This window comes from Montipora foliosa, chromosome 8 (genome assembly GCF_036669935.1).
Source record: "Montipora foliosa isolate CH-2021 chromosome 8, ASM3666993v2, whole genome shotgun sequence".
NCBI lineage: Eukaryota > Metazoa > Cnidaria > Anthozoa > Scleractinia > Acroporidae > Montipora > Montipora foliosa.
The window spans coordinates 46,081,896-46,104,395 of NC_090876.1; the positions used below are offsets into that span (position 1 = coordinate 46,081,896).

The 22,500-nt window shown below is 41.2% G+C and overlaps 1 protein-coding gene across 2 annotated transcripts in view; it reads right to left on the minus strand.

The window, feature by feature from the left end:
* Positions 1 to 2,402: 2,402 nt before the first annotated feature.
* The window catches only part of LOC138013110 (sterol regulatory element-binding protein cleavage-activating protein-like), a 33,211-nt gene continuing 13,113 nt past the window's right edge, over positions 2,403 to 22,500 (minus strand). Inside the window, exons 9-25 of one of the 2 annotated variants that reach the window (XM_068860080.1) lie at positions 22,128 to 22,254; positions 21,487 to 21,599; positions 21,173 to 21,267; positions 20,891 to 20,989; positions 18,368 to 18,434; positions 17,688 to 17,914; positions 15,843 to 16,159; positions 13,321 to 13,687; positions 11,478 to 11,593; positions 10,565 to 10,784; positions 10,160 to 10,465; positions 9,944 to 10,029; positions 9,194 to 9,524; positions 8,922 to 9,002; positions 8,115 to 8,327; positions 5,522 to 5,584; positions 2,403 to 3,864 (exon numbers count right to left, since the gene is read on the minus strand). In XM_068860080.1, coding sequence (XP_068716181.1) covers positions 3,682 to 3,864; positions 5,522 to 5,584; positions 8,115 to 8,327; positions 8,922 to 9,002; positions 9,194 to 9,524; positions 9,944 to 10,029; positions 10,160 to 10,465; positions 10,565 to 10,784; positions 11,478 to 11,593; positions 13,321 to 13,687; positions 15,843 to 16,159; positions 17,688 to 17,914; positions 18,368 to 18,434; positions 20,891 to 20,989; positions 21,173 to 21,267; positions 21,487 to 21,599; positions 22,128 to 22,254 — 3,011 coding nt within the window. In that variant the 3' untranslated portion in view covers positions 2,403 to 3,681. The remainder of the gene's footprint in view (positions 3,865 to 5,521; positions 5,585 to 8,114; positions 8,328 to 8,921; positions 9,003 to 9,193; positions 9,525 to 9,943; positions 10,030 to 10,159; positions 10,466 to 10,564; positions 10,785 to 11,477; positions 11,594 to 13,320; positions 13,688 to 15,842; positions 16,160 to 17,687; positions 17,915 to 18,367; positions 18,435 to 20,890; positions 20,990 to 21,172; positions 21,268 to 21,486; positions 21,600 to 22,127; positions 22,255 to 22,500) is intronic. The other variant, XM_068860081.1, reaches the window with a different exon arrangement.

Genomic DNA, 22,500 nt, shown 5'->3' on the forward strand with positions numbered 1-22,500 from the left:
GAGTTATCAGCGGTTTTTGCCACATGAACGAGACTAAGGGGTCATTTTGTATTGAATTGACCCTTAAGCCTCGTTTGCATGTAGTTTTAAACAAAAGAAAATTTGCCTGCAGGCTCAACTCCAATAAGGACTATTTGCGTTATTGGAATCACTTTGTGACTATTTCAACTTTTTTAACACGACAAGGGTGTGGTAGTTCCTCAAAAATGAAACTGGCCGTTACGGCGTTTAATTTAGGGGAAAAAATGAAAATTTATCCTCAAGTGCTGACGTTCTTCATAACAAACCTCAGATTTGGCTATTTCACGTTGTTGTTTTGCAGACGACAGCAAAGAAATAAACAAAAGTGAAAAACGCACGCGCAGAGCGTGCAAAGCTAATGTTTTTGTCCACTACATATGAAAATTTGTGACGTTCTCATTACCATCACCGCTGTCGTTGCTCACATCCCTATTGTTTGGAGGGGGGGGGGGTGGGGGTAGGTGTACGTGGATAAAGTCATCACTGAGAGCCAGTATAACAGATTCAGTTACAAGGGATAGGGATATTAAATAAGGATTTAATCAGTTAGTGTAGTTGTTTGACAAAAAAACTAAGGGCGCTTTTCATTTGACAGAACTGACCGGCCACACCAGGCATTTGGAAGGACTAACTTTACACCGCCTTCAAATTAACACTCTTCGAGGATGATATACAATCCTCCGGAAGAATGCAAGGGATTATCATGCAAGTGTTCCTTCAAATTGTTGCATTTTCGTTGCAAACCGATGGGTCTGGCCGGCCATTTCTGACAAAAGGAAAGCGCCCTAAGTGTACCATGAACTTATGACCTGCACTGGGTAGGTATAAAGTCTGCATACGAGCCAAATGGTCCATCAGGCCGGAGCTTATCCCGGTTTCCATGGCATGAAGCGACTAGGAGTATTTCTTCTCCTCCATGGATTGGATGGAGGTCCATCGCAGGGTTACCCCCAGCATTTCGCCGGTACCCATTTATACACCTGGGTGGAGAGAGGCACCGTGGGAGTAAAGTGTCTTGCCAAAGAACACAACACAATGTTCCCGGCCAGGACCCGAACCCGGACCATTCGCTCCGAAGTCGAGCACACTAACCATAAAGCCACCGCGGCAAATTTCCCTTTCGCAAACGGTCGTTGCCATTTACAACGGTCGATTACACACTTCACTTCAAAGAAAATTAAAAGAAACAAACTAAGAAAAAATATTAACAAAACTTACGACAAAAAAGGAAAAAAAAAAACATTTATAAAAGAAAAACTGGAGGAAAAAAAGAGTCCGAAAATTTCAAGACTCGAACTCGGGTTCTTAACCCTCACTCTAACCAGAACCCTAACACGAACCCCAACTCATATGACCAGCGAGACACAAAGCCCACTAACCGCAACCTTTTGAGTTCTTAGACCTAATGAGTGTAATTCAGAGCTAAAAAATTGGCATCGACCGTTTCAAATGGCAACGACCGTTTACGAAAGGGAAATAGCCTCCCACTAGCGCATGACCTGCTCTGTTGATGCTTTTTTTTGTCGCGTAGGCCAAGCTTCAACTCGAGTATTACTCGCAATGAACTTAGCCTTGTACAAACTTATCACGTTTGTGACAAAGGTGTTTACCACACATTTATTACACTTCTCCCTATTAATTTAAGAAATCAGAATTAAAATATATTAGAAATCAGCATTCTAGTAACGCGTTCGTCACTTTCTGTCTTCAAGTTGGCAAAAGCGAAATTATAAATCTTTAACCGATACGACAAACCACTCATTTTTAGAAACAAGCGATAGGAAATCAAGAATAGAATGCTGACGCAAGGACTGCACGTTTCAGATCAAAAATGAATTTGTTTCTACCAGATGAAATATGACTTATCGCAAAACTAAACCCCTTGAATGAGCTTTCTGATATTTTCGGGAAGGAAGCAAACAGCCCATTTTAGAAATTTCTCTCTGACGTGGTTAGTGGCTATGAATACTCGAACTAAAAAGTACAAAAAGGCACTTTTTCAGAAAGGGTGGTTTCCTGTAAACACAAGCCACGGACCGCTCGTAAGTCGTTTCTGGAGAACAATCTTCTTAATCCAAGTTGCATTGAGTATCAAGGCTTGATTCGGTTTGCCATATGCGGGCTGAAAATATCTCTAGTTTCAACTGTAACAATTACTAAATAGAACTCAAATAGAGATTATGAGCATTACGCAATAAATCGTTCATTTTCTGAAAATGCTTTTTTTTTTGCCATATTTTCTCCACATGCTCAAATATGTCTACCATATACAGTCTCTTCTTCGCCTTCTATACCATACATTCACTTCAAAAAGTCAGACGAACCACTTGTCATTGAAAATACCGATACAATTCTCGCCATTACAGCGTTTAGTAAATGTGTTTTCATGTACCCAAAAAGCAATAGACAAATTGGAAGCATTAAAATTGAACGTAAAATCGTGCCTCCAAGCAATTAAATGAGACTTTCTCCAAGTCTTACAACAGAGTCTTGAGGTAAAACCTTTTGTCGATATCAAAATTAGTTACAACCTATTTTATTCTGCCGTTAAATTAAGATAATGTGGATGTAAAAATTATAAAAATTGGGACTTTATATATTACTTGTAAATGGTTTGAACCCAGGAATCATGACGTAATTAAGTGAAGTACGATCGTTCGGGTGAGTGTAGTCCTATTAAAGGAGGACTGTTTAGGCCGGATTACATACCGCATGACCGGTGGCCTACAACTTTCCGCACCCTACAAACGCCTTATCATAATCGCCGACATCAACAACAGACAAACACTACAGTCGATCAATAACATCACGACTTAGTTGACCAACCACATAAACGACCTGTGGACTGTTTCTCAAAAGTCCCGATACGTTTCGGGCCTATTTCGGCTGCCACAATTCCCTTTATATCTTCGCAACGCCGAGGTTCTAAGCCACCAAACTTCGCAATCCTCTCAGTTTTTCTTACATTAAAAACATGTTAAAGGAACAGCTTTTCAAAATAAGCAGATTGCAGTTTGAAAACTGGCTTCTCGGGCACGAAAAGTTCTCGGGACTTTCGCGAAACAGACACAAGGGGCCCGTTTCTCGAAAGTCCCGAAAACATTTCGGGCCCGAAAAGTCATTTGTAAACTTGCCAACCGCTTGTAAATGAACGCCTATCTTTTAACATGTTTTCAAGGTAACAAAAAGCAAACTGACTGTGAAGTTTGACGACTTAATTCCCCTCCGTCCTTGAGATACAGAGGGAATTGTGACACCCGAAAATGGCCCGTAAATTTTCGGGACTTTCGAGAAACGAGCCCCAGGCTCTAACGCTAACCAGCGTTAAATACCATGGCCAGCGCTAACCACGCTTCGAGCAACCGACCCCAGAGTTTTCAAACCACTGTTCATACCACAGAGTGTTCATTACACAAATTAACTCTGAACATGACTTCCGCTCAGGTTGTCGAAATGTCAGTCATTGACAATGTCATCCGAAACAGTCCTTCTCAGAACTACACTTACTCGGACGATCGTTTTTATAAGTTGTTGCCGAAAACACCTTCCTGTCTATTGGGAAAAAATTCATGAACTATCTTTAACGTTTTTGCAGTGAACGATGGATGTAAAATCTTAATTAAACTTAATTAAATTGCTATCAATAGACTACGATGACACTCATTCTGCCTTGTCCATGACGGCAGGAAAAGTCACAATTTTGACTTCCTTTCCAAAATCACACACGACCGTTTTATTGTCACACACGTTCACGTAACGCACAAAAACTGTCGTGTCATCATCACCAAGCAACACAGTTTTCACGCGTCTTCCAGTGCGGACATCCCACACAGAAATGTGTCCCTGGAAAATGAGAAGAAAGCTAGGAGTTAGCAAACACAAAAAGTTCTTATTTTGCCTCCACTGTTCAACCGGGCACTCGAACTAGATGATATATATGGGCGCGTTGACCTGCCAAGTCACCGTGCCATTTAGTTAGCATTGGAATATATAGGTACAAAAACATTCATACATCAACTCTGTTATGACGAAAAGGGCAATGCACCAGAGCCGGACACGAAAACCCTTTAAAACCACCAGGTGAAAAACAAACCATGAAACTTGCACCTTCGACCAAGGCAGTGGTTCCACCCTTGGGATTCTAGGGTATCCTTATTGAAAAACACTATTTACAATGTAATTGAACGCTATCATATACAGCCTAACACGCGCGATATATCAATCAACAAAACTGGACTTGTGCACGCGGCCAAGGCTGACCGTAGAATGCCTCACGCGCTAAACGGTCGCAAAATGCAAACGGCGATCACATGGCACCCCAAGCGCTTACCACTCCCAACCAGGCCTCTGCTACGTGCCGGCAAAATAGCAATTTATGCTAATAAGGATTATCAGAAATTACATTTTTTTGACACACCAATCACCAAACGAATGATTGGATTAGTTCCTTACGAAACGTTATTGCTGCGTGGGAGGGGAGTCAGGAAACACGAAACTTTTGGCTTTGCAAACGCGTTGATAAACTAAATCAAACGTTTCGAGCGTTAGCACTTCGTCACAGCGAATTCGTTCCAGGATGGGCTAACGCTCGAAACGTTAGATGACAAATCTCTATTTTATTGGTTGATTTAACATTTCAGTGTCGCGTTTTCCGGTCACGGTGGCCGTTTGCCGCTTCCACGTGAAAGTGGAATTTTCTTTTTGTTTTTCTTCCAATTAAATAAATTTTTTGTGGAAAAAAAGGAGAACCCCAAAACTATTTTCCGGTAAGTCAAACAAGTAAGAATTAGGTATAATGGTTACAGTAGATCGTCAATAACTGACTCTTTACCGCTCATGTTGACTCCCAAAATAGCTTCACCGAAACTCGCAAAATTTGACAGGTAAGGATTTTCACTCTATATAGACCTTATTCCAAAATGGCCGTCATTTAAATATTCTTTTTGTTTTTATTCAAATTAGCCCTTGATGCCTCGTTCTTGAGCCGTAAATTCAACAGAATGTTTTGCCTTGAACGAGGAATCAAGGTTTAATTTCAATAAAAACAAAAGAATATCTAAATAGCGACCATTTTGGAATAAGGTGTATAACGTCTTCCAGGTGATCTGGTGACGTAATTCGGAGGACTGGGGAGAAAACCGTGCGCGGCCTTATTTTCGAATTCAACTTGTTAGAGGCGAGGTTAGAGCTCGTCGTCGGGTCTACTTGAATGTTCATTCAGTAACAGGAAATGTGGTAGACACGGAATGATCTGTTGAGTTTCGGCGATGAAAATACTGCAGGGAGTTTGGAAACAACACCTAAGGCCGCGCGCGGTTGTGGGATACGGCGTTAAAATTTTTCTTCCCAGTCCTCCAAATTAAGTCACCAGATCACCTGGTTGTCCTTAATTAAATACTCGAGATTAACATAGTCCATTCCGAGTTGCTATAATCAACTATCATCCAAACAAACACAACATTGTAACATACAGTTGAAACGGAAATGTTGGCATGCCCACCTGTCCTCCTGTAATAAACAGAGATTTCGACAGCATGGCGACGTTGGAGCACAGATCTGGGAACTAAGAAAACATATTCTCTTCTTCATCACTTTTTTCCGGGTATCAGACAATACGGAGAATCAGCGTCGTGTGTACGTAAAACGGCAGATTAGAGCGGTTTTCAATTGAGCGTCGAAAGTAATTAAATAATTACTTTGGTTTATGATTACTTCACTCAGTGATTGGTTCAAAGTTCTCGCGCCATTTTTTCATCCAATCAGAAGTGAAACCAAAACCAATCGTGGCTCACGCGTGCACATTTTCCCGCGCTTTGTGTCGGCCACGTGTAACTACTTCGAGTTTTGATTGGTTTGTCGGATTGTCTCAGTCCTTTTTGATTGGCTAAAGTAATTACTTTGGTTTTGGTTTTACGACACTCAATTGAAACTCGCTCTACTGCTTGTCATAAAAGCGCGAAAATTTTCTTAAGGCTAGTTCCCACTAGCGACATAACGATCATAATCATAATCACAAGCACGAACATAACGCTGTTATGTCGCTTATGTCTTAGTGGGAACGTCCAGAAACATAATCATAGGCGCCCTTATGATCAACCTAATCATAATCATAAGAAAACGATCGACCATTTTCTTATGATTATGATTATGGCTTTGACTATGACTATGACTATGTCGCTTTTCTTTGCAGTGGGAACGCGAAAATCATAACGATATAATGAGAAACATAATGACGCAACGGGGTCATTGTCTTTTGGCCAATTAAAGTCTAGGACCAGTACTTTCGGGTCGGTTCATTTTCAAGATGGCGGCCAGCTTCGAGGAAAAGCTTTACGTTTTTAGAGCGGCAGTCCCCACTAGAACATAAGAAGCTTATGTTTATGTTTATGATTATGATTATGCTTATGATCCTTATGTCGCCAGTGGGAACTAAGCTTAAGCATGACTTGTCTCTCTCTTTAAGGGCGTTGCTCGACATCTGTAGTTAACAGGCCGAAAATGAGCCAAAAGCAAACTATTTTTTTTTTGGGAAAGACGTACTGGAGTAGTGCGGCCCAGTGGTTAGGAGGACGCTTGCCTTAAGACCCGGAGATCCCGGGTTCAAGACTCGTTCTGACCACTCGTTGAATTTGTTCCTGGTAGTCCCTGGTTCAACTTCTCGGACGTACTTGTAAATAGTCAACTGGTTTGCCTCCGGCCAGTTGGGATTCTTAACAGTTGTTGTTGTTGTTGTGTTGTGTCATTTCGTTAATTTTTGTTTCATTGGCCCAAAAAAGCCCCTATGGGAAGTCGTCAATTAAGTATGTATTGTATTGTATTCCATACTTCTCTGGTGGCCCACAACTATCTCATTGAAACAAAATGGTCACAGAAAATTCAAATCACTCGCTTGAATTTGGGGTCGTGTCGTACTGACCTCATTGAACGGGCTTCAGGATTGGCAAAAAGAAAGAACAAAGATAACAGATAACAATCCATTTAGCACAGAAAACAACAGGAAGTACGACGCTATACAGCCAATGAAATATAATGTTCAACAAGAGGTACGACCCTGCCCTGAATTTGCAGTGAGTGTTTAGTGATTTCCTGTGAGTGATCTGAAATTGCTGTGAGCATTTTCTTTTGATGCGACAGTTGTGGGCCACGGTATATTTCAGCCAGCCGTTTGCCGTAAAGCGATGCTAAATATCTCTCATTGGTTACCCCTTTGCCCATGCATGAGTGGTATAGAATATGACGCGAAATTTCTCAGCAAATCACAAAGCGGAGCAATGCATGGTTGAGGTTTTAAGACAAATCGGTTCTTTTTATGACATGATAAGCAATTCTCAGGGTAAATCGGGCAATCTGATTGGCTGGTTGTTGGCCCGGATTTTACGTACGGACCATTACCATGAAAACGGTCCGTTTCCGTACTTTTTAATCTCTCCCGGGAAATTCAAGTTGAGCGAAACACAAAAATTTCTTGAAAAGCGGAATTTAAATTTTTCATCACAACAGTACAATAATTATAGGAAGCGGAATTTAGTTTTACATGTAAAAGGTTACAGTTCAAAGTTTGCTGATGGAAGACGAAGATTACGAACACTCATCAAGCGGAGAAGTGTCCGACCGCCCAAAGAAATAGAAACGATGCCATATAATAAACAACTTGATAGCCTCACTTGCTCGGGACCGTACTGGGGAATATTGGCCCTTGGTTGGTTTTGTACGGACCTGGCGCTGCCACGACCTCGGGCCAATATACCCCAGTACGGCCCTCTTGCTCGGATAGTAAGAGGCTATTATTTAACACTGAATTAATTGACTTCCTTCAACCGTGTGCATATTGCATATCACATACTGCTGGTGTATCCCAAGTACGTTTTCAGGACTCGGTGTTCTTATGGGGGGTGACTTTGTTGGTTCTCTACTCTGACCAAAAGGTTTCTCGCTAGGTATTCCAGTATTCACTTCTCACCAAGAACCAACACTTGACTAAGATATGATCTTCGTTAATTTGATTTTCATGTTTCCCGACTGGTAGAGACCATGCAATCGGCTTCATAAGCTTGGGACTCACGATATAAAAAGATTGTTTTTCCTTAACATACCTGTTTCAGACGATGCAAACACTCGCCACGTGACCTGTCCCAAATGCAAAGCACGCTTTCCAAACTTACGCTCAGCAAGTGCTCCGCTGTGCATGTTACAGCAGTCACGGATTTCACGTGACCTCGAAGATGCTGCAGACATTCGCCACTTATCACATCCCAGACGCGCACGCCTCCATTAGCAGCGCCGCTGACCACTTGACGGTTATTTGTCTAAATGGAAGGAAGGGTTATTTTTAAGTGACATATTTTACCAACATATAGCGAAGACACAATTTTGAAATTCCGTGCGTGTATGTGCCGAAAAAAAAAAACGGGGTAGGACATTCAAGTGATAGGTCCAGAGATTATGTTTTAGTCTTCGCTCATTCCATAACATCTTTTTTTCTCAGAGAGCAAGAGATGGGATTTCAAAAAAATCCTTCTATAACTGGTCATGGCAGAGAGCGGAAATTTACTATCCTGCACGAGGTTTATCGCCGCATGCAAAAATATACCATCTTCGCCCATTTTTTTTTTCTAACTTTATACCTATCGTCTCACTTGATCTTTGATAAGACGTCTAGCTTTGTGTATTTCATTGACTTATAAATGAGATCACAGTCCTTCTCCCAAAACTCATCTTCAGGCGCCAGTGGTTCAAAAGGTGATTAACGCTATCCACCGGATAAATCCTTAATTTCTATCCTTTGGATAGCGCAATTGGTTTCGCTATGACTTTATCCACTGGATAGTGATTTATCCGGCGGATAGCGCTATCCATCGTTTGAACAACTGGGACCAGGACGATAAATAACATATCTTTACCATATCTATGGTAAGGGCGGTGATACTGTCCGCATGTCCGTGTAATGTGTAAACACACACGCATTCATCAGTCCGAAAAACCTATAACGAACGAAACAAAAAAATCCGAGTTACGTCAGCATAATCCTAAAAATAACGACGGTGTTATCACTGGAATGCACTCACAATTCCATATGGTTTTACGCTGAAACAATTTGAACCTCAAATCCATGTCTTGAGAAATTACCAAAACTCGATAATTCAGTTGCAGACACAGCAAACGGGACACTTACCTTGAGTGTTCTGTCGTGACTTCCAGTGATGACCCGTCCTTCCATGACACCCAGCACACTTATGGGTTGATGGTGAGCCCGCAGTTTGTGAATCACCCTACACTGCGGACTATCTATTGAAGTGCACGCGCGGGTCCCTTTGACGCCGACTGCTGTAGAGGCTTCGCTGTTGGACGCATCGAAAATTCTAGATGTTTGTGCTTCAGATTTTCTCGTAACTCTAGGCGAGGACCGCTTTATAGGGGAGTTTTCTTGAAGGGCCCATCGTGTGGGCACCCCAAGGGTTAAGAACTCCAGTGTCCCATCCAAACGAGCCACCACAATTTGAGGGCTGAAAACGAGCCAAGGATACCAAATTAGTTTTATTTAAAGTCTATAAATAAACTTTTAGCAGGTTACTTTCAGGATCCACAAGGAAAAATGACAAGTATTTCCACAATTCTTCCTAACTACAAGCTAATGATATAGGAAGAGAAACATTTAAAAGGAACAGATAGTTGGAAAACTTATTAATAATGTTTCCGTATCAAGCTCGAGACTGTAAGTAGTTCCGTTTATATAGAAAAGCACTTTTATTTTTCAAGGATAAATGGAGCTCAAGACTTTTCAAGGCTGTGCCAACCCAGTTATAATTTGCATAACAATGAACACCATCATTACCAAAGACATTTCACGTTTGGTCTCGATTTGAAAACGAGGGCAAAGTCGATGGGCAGAAAACCCACACTTCCCCCTTCCCTAAGCTTTTACCTGTGTGTCAAACAGCAAAGTTTACTAACACCGATAGGACTGTCACGTGACACGTATAACTGCGCACCAGACAACACACTCCAGATCTGAAAAAAAAAAAAGGACCACGGCAATGCTTTTTAAGATAATGGTTGCGAAAAACTGTAACGAGCTTTCTGCCCTTGTATAACTCACAAATCATTTCTTCTCTGGCCATCAAAGCATTTTCTACCCTACCTCAATTGTACCGTCGCTGCATCCAACCACGAGAAAATCCCCCCAACAATCCAAACACCAAACCGAGGCTCCCGTTAGCAGGTTGTCTTGGAAACTATTCGTCTGTACAAAAGCCTGCTCATCACCAGACTCTTCTGAACTGGATAACAACCCAGGATCGTCTCCATCAGCACTGGACCAGGAACTTGTGAAGGAGCGTCTGGAGGTGGGAGACCACGGGGGGATGTCCGCACCGTTCGCATATTTACTGAAGTCGTATCCAGAGGACTTTGGACTCCCCTTTGATTCTTTCTCATGCTTCAGCGCCTTCGAAAGATTAACACAGGTGGTAAATATTAATATTATGGCAGCCATCATCAGCCTAATCATCGTCATTTTTATCACCATCCCTCATTCTCATTATACCTCGTAGTCTTCTTCAGACGGTTGCACTCCATTGGCTGCTTCTGATTCAATTTCACAGCAAACCTGAGGCCGCTCCGTATCAGAGATCGGTCTGGGACTAGACAATCCTCCGGTATACCGCTGTGTAGACTGACCGCTTTCCGTTTCTTTATAGGTCCTTTGCTTTGGCTTCTTCACTATAGAGTTCTGTCTTCTGAGTGCAACCTCCGACTGCTCACGACTGAAAGAAGTTGAAAAAAAGAGACTTCTTTCAGCTATTATTTTATGATGAAGAACACGTGGTAGTCGTACATAGGAAATGCGAGTTTGAAACGAGTTTTCTTAGCGAGAGATCATCGCAGTTTTGACTTGAACGGTACTGAAACCCATAATGGTGTAATTGTGCTGCACATTGCTCAAACAATGAGCTATCAAACGTTCTGGGAGCTGTCAGTTGCGAGTTCGACATAACCCCGTACGAGGAGAGTGTATGATGGTACCCTTCGTTGAAAACGGCGCGCGGTCGAAATATTGGGGCCTAGCCATCAGTCCCCTATATTTCGACCGCGCACCATTTTCAACGGAAGAGGCTTGTCTGATGGAGACTACGTCAAGTCTTGTATAAGAACTGCAGTTCGCAGTTCTGAGAGCAGCTTAAGCTTTGCAAAGAAACCTGAAAAAGACCAGGCTTAATTTTTTTCAACAGGATGAACAGACGCTAAACCGTTTTTGATCCTTCTGTTTGCGTCCTTTTGCAAATTTGGCAACAACTCAGGACCGTTGATTGACGAAGGAAGGTGTGGTCCATTACTCTATAATTAGCTTCGTTTTGACGTAGTAAACGAGGAAATAAGTAAAGCAAAAAAGATTCACTTACGAAGGTTACGCTTTAAGCTCTGTAATAAAGATATCACATTTCATCACTGAAACAAACCTCGCCCTTTTGATCACTCTCAGGCGATGCCCGGTAGCTATGTCCCAGAAGAAAATCTGTCCACTCAGACAGACACTGATTATTAAAGACATCGTGCATTTCAAATGCTCCACATTCTGAAAAATATATGCAACACCAATTGTAAGACATAACAAATAAAAGGGTCATCAATTTCGAACCCAGGCTGTCTCTAGTTTATTTTCTAGTCACGCTGGTTGAGATTGTACAGATGGCCACCCACGTCAGGATCGGTTTTAGAAAAACCGTCGAAGAGGGGCAAGAGCCTCTTTACACTGACTGTATCCCCGGCAGGATTTCAAGTTCGGTTGTAGCACAGTCAAGCTGGTAGATCTGAAGCACTGCCTACCCTACCAGGGGCATTTTAAGTGTCTTTTTCTCCGTGAAAAATAATCGAAAAAGAGTCTGGAAGGACGGAGGAGCAAGAAGTAAAGCTGGTCTTACATTAGGCTAGTTGTGAATTGGCCCGACACACATTTTGCAATGTTCTTATTGCTAAAATCGTTGCAGCATGTGAAAGTTAAATCTACTTTACGCAATGCTCCATGCAACACTGCAACCAAGTTATGAAAGGTTGATTGCAACTCCATTACATCTAGCATTAGCCAATAAAACTGCTTCTTTACTTGGGCAAAACAAGTAAGAGCAACCGCTGTTGGGTGTAACAACTGTAAGGCAATTCTTTCTACAACAGTACTGTAAGAAAACAGTCGATTGGCACTGATTTCCGATACTCAAAATGACTATGAACATTTCCCGAAGATTACATGATATAGGGTAATTGTGCATGTTGTGGGATAGAGCGAGTTTCAATCGAGTGTCGTAAAACCAAAACCAAAGTAATTACTTTGGCCAATCAAAAAGGACGGAGACAATCCAATAAACCAATCAAAACTCGAAGTAATTACACGTAGCCAACACAAAGCGCGGGAAAATGTGCACGCGCGAGCCACGATTGGTTTGGTTTCACTTCTGATTGGTTGAAAAAGTGGCGCGAGAACTTTGAACCAATCATCACTGCGTGAAGTAATGCAAAACCAAAGCAATTCGCTAATTACTTTCGACACTCAATTGAAAACCGCTCTAAGCACAGCGTTGCAAAGCCGTTAGTCATCAACTCCCAACACCGTTAAATGTTACATGTTGCGTTCGTTTGCAAACCCTGCTGTATGTTGTTGCGTGTTGTTGCATGAAGTTTGAAACTGGTCAAACTTTTGAGCCAACAACTCCCAACATTTCTTTTGTTCTGTGATCGCCAAAGCGTAACGCCACAATGTTGGATCCCTTTGCACAGCCCTTCAAACATTATTGGGGCCACGCACGCGCATTAAATATGGTCCCCATGGAGACAGCAACGCATTAACATCTTGAAAACAAGATGGCAGCCGAATTTTGCAAGTTTACAAGGTCTTATGGATCGTATCCTTCCCATAATACACTGCACGTGCACTGCACTGCACGGGAATTTTTGCGTCCGTTTGGACACAACTGCCAACACCATCCAACATCTGTAGAACCAAGATTTCCATACACTGACAGAATAGACCTCCAGTTCTACTAGAAATAGTATAAAGTTCTCGTTAAGAGTGCCCCTCTATGAAGGTTAAAAAAAATACTGTACTTCCCAGCGGCTTGTCTCATTAGTCTAGTGAATATTAGTATTGGAAAGAGGCCAGCGATTCGTGTTCTACTTTCTTATAAGCTCTTCTCACCTACGTTACGAAGTGTTTGGGGGAGTAGGTTATGCGATGTACAAGCTGAAGTGGAAGGAAAATGTTGATTTGCGCCATGGAAAGGCAGTGCCAACCTTTTCAGACAAACAAACCTGCGAATGTCCCTTGAGACTGATAGGAACGCTTTCCACCAGTCTATGGTGACCGCAGCTTCTTCCTTTCCGGCCGCGCCCTAACCTGGGGTTGATCTGAAGGTCATTCAAAAATTTACAGATAAAGAAGAGAATAATCATGACGACTACACCAAGTACGACGCATGTCAAGGCGTTGTGGAAATACTTGGGATCCCGTATATCGTTCTCCGTAGACTCTCTCTCGTCTTCGCTGCCCAAAGGCTGCTCGAGTTTTATAGAGCCATTTGCAGACGAGAAGGCGACGACGTCTTGGGAGGAATCCACGGCAAAGATGTCTGTATCAATACTGATGCCAAGATGAACCGGTGGAAGAACGGACACGTACCTGAAGACAGATAATAGGGACTTGAAGCAGATACAACGGCCATAGCAAAAGAACCATCACTTTAAAATAATACTCAGTTTGCGCTTTCATAAGAATTTCCAAACGTTCAATCTCGTTTACGTTGACACAATAGGCGTTGTTTTCTATAACTCGATTGGCACAGAGTTTTACGTAAGACTCGCACTGTATGATCAATTTGCCGTCAAAATGTGAAATTTGGTTACTTCTCGTTGCTGTTCTGCAGAGTGCGGCGAAGAAATATTCTAAAATGTGTGCAGCACATGCAGCACGCATTTTAGTGCATCTGTTTGACGTACTCCACAAAACAACATCGTGAAATGACCAAATTTCTGATTTTGACAACATTAGTATACGAACGAATCGTTCATGTTCTATCTTTACTTTAGAACAGTTCGTACCAATCCAGTTATATGATAGTTCGTGAACAAGGTGAAATACTTACGATAGCACTATGTTTTATTCTTGAGTGACGTTTTGGTTGAAGTTGCCGTTGTCCTTACGTATCAACACCTTACTGTTTCGTGGTGTTTCCGTTGCCGTAACCGTCGTCGTTTCTCTAATCATCCAATAATCGACGAGTTTGATATCGGAAATAATTTCGAAATAGCTTTGGAGCTTGACAATAGGCCTCTTTCGATATATTAAAATTCAGCTTGAAAGAAGAGAGGTTTAGAAGACAAAGACAAAGGAAAGTGGATGACATGTAAATATTTTTCACATACATTCCAACGTGCTTCTATTGTTTTTGTCCTCGCTGCCTCACTATCACGCTGAATATTTCGAAAATGGTCTATTGATGGTTTTCAGCTGACGTCACGACAGCCATGTTGGTTCACAGAACAACGCAGTAAAATGTCTCTTGGGAATTTGACTCGATTATTATGCAAAACCTGTGGGGCCATTTTCTGTTGTTTTGTACACCAACATGGCAGTCTCATCACGTGGATGCAAACCAAGAATAGACCATTTTCGATATGTTTAAATTCAGTCCTAATCAAAAGGCATCATCTCGAGGCCCTGGGGAATACATATAAGGTTGTGACCAGAATGGACACTGTGTGTATAAAGTACCAAACGATCTTACTAAAGTTTACTAAGTTTAAATATGGTGTCACCAGAACAATTTATGAAAGCTAACCATTTCCAGGCAGCGCTCAGACGTCCCTAATCACTAGAGATCAGTGTCAAACCCAGCAGTTATTCTCTGTCTAAACAGTGTTGTTTATCTGCCAAACAGGGTTAACACTGAGGTTGTCAGGAAATGCCGCGTAACGTCACCAAATGTTAAACCTGTGTCACGAAGTGTCTCACCTAATTTTGGAGTATCCATTCAATAACCATAAAGATAAGGATTTGTAGGAATTTATTTCCCAGATGATGCCTTTCGTTTAGGACTGAATTTTAATACATCGAAATTGAGCTATAGACATAAAATCTCATTTATTATATAGATACTGATGAAGTACTAGGATTTTCCTTTTTACTCAAGTTATTTTCTCATAGTAGGTGGACTGTCATGGTAGCTAACACGACTAGCCAATAAAAAGCGAGCTTCCCCTTCACTGAAAGATACTTTTGTGCTGTAATCTAAATTAACATTTTTGTGGCTCAATTTGACTTTATCATGATTTTTTTCATAACTTTCATATGTTGCTTCAGATCACACAACATGCGTGTTTTAACGGTTGGTGACCCTTTTTTCTCCCATTTCGAAAATGAATAAAACAAGTTGTTTTTAATCTGAACGTTTCATCAGTATCTATAATAAACAGAACATTTCATGGCCGCTTGGGGATACGAATTTTATCTTTTCTCGCTGACTCGTTCACGAGTTACTATCAGCATTCCAGGATAAAATTCGACGGTGCTGCCATGTGATATCACCAATGAATCGTTCTCAGCCAATTAAAGTCCTAGGTAACTTGTGTCGCAACGTTCATGTCAGCAGCCAATAAAAATGCTCCTGTGACCTCAAGTGATCGTCAAGAGAGACAAATTGCAAGACACGTTGCCAAGTTAAACACCAGTGAAACCACAACAAAATTGCAGTTGCGAAATTGCCAAGTGTGGCAACGTCCTTAGGGCAAAAAATAAAATAAACCGCGGCTTAAAATTTAAAAAGAACTAAACTTACCTCCCTAGTAAGCTGATATTATAATAATTTAAAAGTTCAGGCCAGTGTCGTTGATAAAGACCTTTCCAAATCTCAACCGAAGGAGCTTTCGGGGAAAATTCGGGCCTTCTCTTCCGTAACTCCTCTTTGTTCATTTCCTCCTCTGACAAGAACGTGGTTCTTTCCACTTTCTCGGTTGCTCGAGTTTCGTCAACCTCATTATCGTGACCGAAATTGTTATCATAGAGTTTTTCAGTTAAATTCCGTTGTTCCTGAGTGCCATCAGGTTCAGATAAGGGGTGACTAAGAATACTCACAAAATAGAGAACAAAGCAGATCTGCAAATTGAGAAAAACAGCGTAATATGATTAATTTCTCATAAAATACGAGATAACAATACGAGATAACAAATTTGAGTTTGGTCGCTATTTTCTGGGCCTGTGAGGCCTTTCCCGAAAAGTCCGCCCCACGTTTTTTAAAGGATAAATTAGCATATTATTTCTTAGTGGCACGAGCGAATTTTCCATTTGGAGCGTGCAGTGCGTGCATTCACCTTTAGAATTTGCGTCAGTGCATCGGCGCCAAATGACAAAAGTGCACGGTTGTATGATAACGCGCACTCTTTTTTAAGAAGGTTTAACCAAACGCCGGAGCTTAAACGCCCAAAAATGTCGATGCCTGTGTGGAAAGGTGAAAACGTAGACTTTTGAAAAAGGTGACGTATAAAGATTAACACGCTAACAGTTACAGTCTTATGCCCGTTTTAAAACGGAGCGCTTCTGCATGTAAGATGGTGTTCTCGTAGCCCATGTCGTCATTCTTGCTTAAAATTAAGCTCCAAAGTATCTGGTTTTGTATATGAAAATGCATCAGTATAGATGGAGCCTAAACTGAACGTACGAGTGTGGTTCCAAACGGAATTTGTATAAGGGAATCTTTGCTGACGTCATTGTTTACAATTTGTTCATTAACATACGAGTTTGCTCACTATTCACAAATTACTTAAAACTGTAAAAAAAAAATTGTTAAACTTACAGTAGTTAAAACTCTAATTTTAAGCCTTTGGCTTTGATATCGAGCCAGTTATTACCCATCAGCCGAACCTGATCATTTTTTACATAATCCCTTACATTCTATGTAAAAGGAGGCAGGAGGCTGGAGGAGGAGTGGCCCAGTGGTTAGGGCGCTTGCCCTGAGATCCGGAGATCCCGGGTTCAAGACCCATTCCGACCACTCTTTGAATTTGTTCCTGGTAGTCCCTGGTTCAACTTCTCAACTGCACTTGTAAATAGTCAACTAGTTTGCCTCCGGCCAGTTGGGATTCTTAACAGTTGTTGTTGTTGTTGCTGTTGTTGTTGTTGTTGTTATTCTGTTCCGTCGTTTCGTTGTGTTTCATTGGCCCTGGAAAGCCCCTATAGGGAGTGGTCAATGAAGTATGTATGTATGTAGAATTTCGAATTTTCAAAGCAATATTCCTCAGAGATTATCTAGTATATCGCTTTTAAATTATTCAGCTCATTATGTAATGCACATTCAATATGCCTTAAGGCCTGGCCAAACGCTCGCAACATTTCAACGCAACATCATGCAACATTGTTGGGCACAACACGTTGCGTACGTTTGGCCACCCTATTGCGATATGTTGCGTGCGTTTGGCCAGTCCATTCAACACACGTCGCAACTTCATGCAACAATGTTGCAAGATGTTGCGTTGAAATGTTACGAGCGTTTGGCCAGGCCTTTATGCTAATGGTGCCAAAAATGTAAACAAAGATTCTCCTACACAAACGTATCACTGCTTATCCCGGGATATGGTAATACATTCCCAAAACGCTAATTATTTATGTTTTGAGGTTATGCTCTTACCATACAAGCCTTTTGCACAATCCTGTTTCTTGCCCAAAAGTAGGCAACATTGAGCCTTCTGGGAAGCTTCGTTGGCATCACCGGGCACTCCCTGGGGGGAGTTCTCTGAGTGGTCAGTGACGATGGGGGTAGTGGAGGAAGCAGACCAAAGAACTGCACTGGTTCAGGGGAATGAGGGGGACTGGACACGGGTGATGGTGGACTTTGACCCAACTTTGAATAAGCTGCTGTGGTGGAGGAAAAAAAAGATACAAAAAAAAAAACCCAACATCATTTGTTCTGTGGCTTTCTTGACTGTTAAGTTACTGATCAACCACACCTCCCACCTCAGGGAGTCTGAGCAATAATTATGGTCTGGACACAATATGGGCCGAGGTTCAGTCTATCACAATCGACCAATTCGGCTAACTCAATGTTGTACACAATTCAAATCTCTCGGTGTTAAGATTCTTTGCGTATTGCATTTGCATGACAATGTAGCATTCACATTTAAATGATATGGAAGTACTTGGAACAAAACGCTTTATTCCCAAAGGATTTGAATTGGGTACAGCATTGAGTTAGCCGGATTGGTCTATAGTCCAGTTGTGAACTACTGTTTGCCTCCATTTTGAAACAAGTGTTTGCACTATCCAACCAATGAATTGTGGTTTCTGCTGATAACAACTAACTTGACCAACCTGGCATAGTGCCCTCCCTAACACTCCTTTGTCTTGCAGTTTGTTGAATCCGTTGGAGATCGGATAGCTGAATTGAAAATTAATTGTGGGTCAGCCCCCTCTATTAACTATGGTTTAATAATGTCTTGGGCAATTCAATATCGGAATGAAAACGAACTACTAAGATTTTGCATAATTTAGGTCTCCCAGTGACATTTCAGTCATGCAAAGGACATGATGATTGTTAATTATCAAGGCACAAAATGGATAAACACATTTAGTTTCTAAAGAAGCTGTAGTGCTGCGTAGGTCGGGAAATGAAACACAAAAATGAGTTTATCAACTGGGTTGATATGGTAAATTGACCACCGTGAAGAAATTTGAAAGTTGACGTTTTGCTCTGACAAAGGGCGAACGCTCGAAACGTCAGCTTTCAATTTCTTCACATTGGTCAATTTACCATAATTTACCAGCTGATAACCCGTTTCTGTTAAATAAAGACAGTTTATTGGTCGAGCATCAAGGTGTCTCTCCGAAAGCTCAAAGGTAAAGCTGTTATCAAATGAAAACTGGACTTATTCGACTTGCGCACAGCAGGGTCTGTCAATTCTAAACCATTCTATACATGAAATCATCATTGTGGGCAGTGTGGCCGAGTGGTTAGGACGCTTGCCTTGAGATCTGGAGTTCCCGGGTTCAAGGCTCATACTGACCACTCGTTGAATTTGTTCCTGGCAGTCCCTGGTCCAACTTCTCGGCCGCACTTGTAAAAAGCCAACTGGTTTGCTCCGGCCAGTTGGGAAACTTAACAGTTGTTGTTGTTGTTGTGTTCTGTCGTTTCATTGACTGGGTTTCCGTGGTCCTGAAAAGTCCCTATGGGGAGTGGTCAAGTATGTATTGTATACCGAGGATATTGTTCACGTCACCTATCAATTGTCATTAATGTGCCAACCAGAGCCTCATTGGCGGTCAAAACAAAGGGTCTTTTGTTTCTGTGTGGTTGGCACATTTGAAGAACAAAAGGAATGTTTGTAACCAGATCTATACCTTTGCTATTGTATTGTTTCACGACAGACTGCCCATACGGTATGGTGCATCTTAACTAATGTAACCACAAGGTCCTCTGCCTAGCTTGTGCGCATACATAACTTAATTCACTTTCCGGTCTTAAAATCCAACATCACCTTAATGGCAACAATCAAATTTGTCCGCGAGTGCCAGCAGTGATAACAGTGAAATTGAATGCGAGAGATGTATTTTTCAAAAACATCCAGTTACTGCAGACTTTGAGTTAAGAGAAGCGAAATCAAAGATCACCTAGTTAGTCAAGCAACAGTTGCAGAGTAATCCCAAAAAAATATAGCCTTGAACGGGATTTGGAGCTGATCAATAGGCCTTTTGCAACTAACGATCACATGGTACAAAATCCACCATGCTGGAGGGCAAGCTCATTATTATTCCCCTGCTGGGACATTAAAACAAAGGCAAGTCAAGCTTGACTGGTTCAGGTCTCTTTGTTTTAATGTCCCAGTGGGGGAATAATAATGAGCTTGCCCTCCAGCATGGCGGATTTTGTACCATGTGATCGTTAGTTGCAAAAGGCCTATTCTGATTCAAGTTTATGCCTCGATAGCTCAGTTGGTAGAGCAAGTGAAGTGCAATGGCACGATCATGGGTTCGAATCCCGTTGAAGCCTGGATTTTTTTGAACTTCCTCTTTTACACCAGTTTAAGTTGTTCAACTAACTACAACTGATGATCTTTCCAACTTTCATTTTATTCTATTCTGCAGTTCAGATATACATGTATGAAACTTCATATCCTTAAAATCAAAACCAAAGTCGCCCTACTTTATTTAAGAAATAGAAAACATGTACCAGGTTTCTATCGAGTTATAGAAACATAAGTGAAAGTTTGAGAGAACGAGAAAGGCTGTGGAACAAGAGCAGCAGGCGAGTGTTTCCACAGCTTTTTCGAGTTCCCCCAAACTTTCACGAGTGTTTCTATAACTCCATAGAAACGCGGAGTACACGTTTTCTATTTCTTTTAGAAAACAACGCGACGAGAAAAAGGAACAACTTGTTAACTCTAATTATCAAAATGTAAATTCTCTTTGCTCGCGCCATCACTACGTCAACAGCTCGTGCTAGTTCTGTGTCTCCATCGAGTTATAGCAACACGATTTTTAACCAATCAACGCGCGTATTTTCTTAGCACAGTTTTCTACAATAGGCTATTTCACAGTTGTGTGCTTGGGTACCTGGCCTATGAATGAAAGCGAGGCTAGAGTTGACCTTGTTTTGATAGAAAACTCAGTGCTTCACTTTTATTAATTTCGACTACATTTTTTGTAATTAGCATGAGAACAACACATTAACATAAGAAAAGCAAGGAGGTGTCTATCAAAAAAAGGTCAACTCCAGCCTCAGTTGCATTTAAAGGGCAGGTGACTTAGCACATACCTAACTGTAAAAAGGTCAACTGGCACCTTGAACCTACATATCCCAAATTTGTTTCAGAAAAATTGACAGCATTCTTCACTTACCTCCATTCTACGGATATCGATGGACAAAACTGTCACAAAGAGCACCATTTGAAGAAAGAAGTCTGACAGCAGACAAATTATGGCAAAGAAACAAAACTCCTAGAAAAAGAATGTGATTGTTTGTAACACTGAAATAAAATTAAATACATATATATTTGAAGTGCAGGTTATCGATCCCGTGAAGTGCGAGGACTTCTTCTCCCTTTCACTTTTGCAACACCGTAAGGCCGCAGCCATGATATCCCACTAAAAATTTGGTGGAAACAGGGACTATCCAATTACCTGAACAGCTGGCACATAAGTGAAATATCCAGCTGAACAAAGTGCAATCTCAGCCCACAGGTTCTTTAGAATGTACCAGCCTTCCTTGCTGAGTCCTGCAGTGAAAAAAAAACACAACAACAACAACAACAGGTAAATAATTGAGGCACTGATGCCCTTTCCTTCACCACTGGATATGATGTGTGTCTGTCGGACCTTTCCTTGCAATCAATGAAGAGTGCTCCAAGCATTCAAAATTGTTTTTTTTTTCCCCAAGTATTGGTATCTCTGAGTCAACATTAAAACTAGCAGATTGATGTAGTGGCACGACATACCTTGTGCAACTCTGACCTTGACTTCAAGATCAACTGGAGTTGACACTACAGACTTTGTTATCACCAAGATGTTTTCAACACCAAGCACAATAACCAGATATGGAAATATTTCACTACAAAACAAGGTCCAAAATTAATGATCTTTACAGTGCAAGTTGACAGGCATATTAGTGACTTGTTCTCACTAAAGCTGGGAGGTATGCATAGTTTATATTATATGGGTATTAAGAGAAAGTTTTATCCCATGGCAGTAGCAGATATTATTGTTTTTTCATGTAGGTTAGTTTTGACGTGGGCTAAAAATTAATGATTAATGATGTAAGAAGAATGTCATGTAACTACAGTACTAAAATCAGGCAAATAACTCTGGAAACATGTGACTATGTGTGCAACATTGGATCTGATAGCAATCAATACACTGCAAGGTTCTATCTTACAATAGCACAATTAACACTTACTTGTAGGTATTTACAACTAGAGTTACCTGTTCATCTTATGATCTAGGCCCATAATGCAGTGGTATCTCATTTTTTACATCATAAACAATACATTTGAGTATGCAAACAGCCACTTGCACTTTGATAGCTTATAAATCATTTATCATGAATTTATTCAACAAATTTCTGTAATCTTTCTCTTACCTGCTGTCTAGAGTAGTTACAAGGCCAAAGAAGGAACACAACCCTGATGCCATGACAAGAGATGCAATTACAGAGATGACAGCGCTGAATGCCAAACCCCACTTGCTCTTAACCATCTCTATCTTGGCTGCAAAATGCACAATATTTCCTTTGTTGTTGGCATATATATCGAGCAAGTTACAAAATAAAGCTGCTCTTTTGCACGGCCTAAAATAGTCAAAATGACCTGACTGTTTTACTGTTAATATTAATCAAAAAGATAAACACTAAAAGGTTAGCACAACCTTTCGACATCGTCGAGATGTCATTGTCAAGTGAAAGAATAAATTATAAGCCACACATAAGTAAGTGTTAATATTGTCACAAATAATGG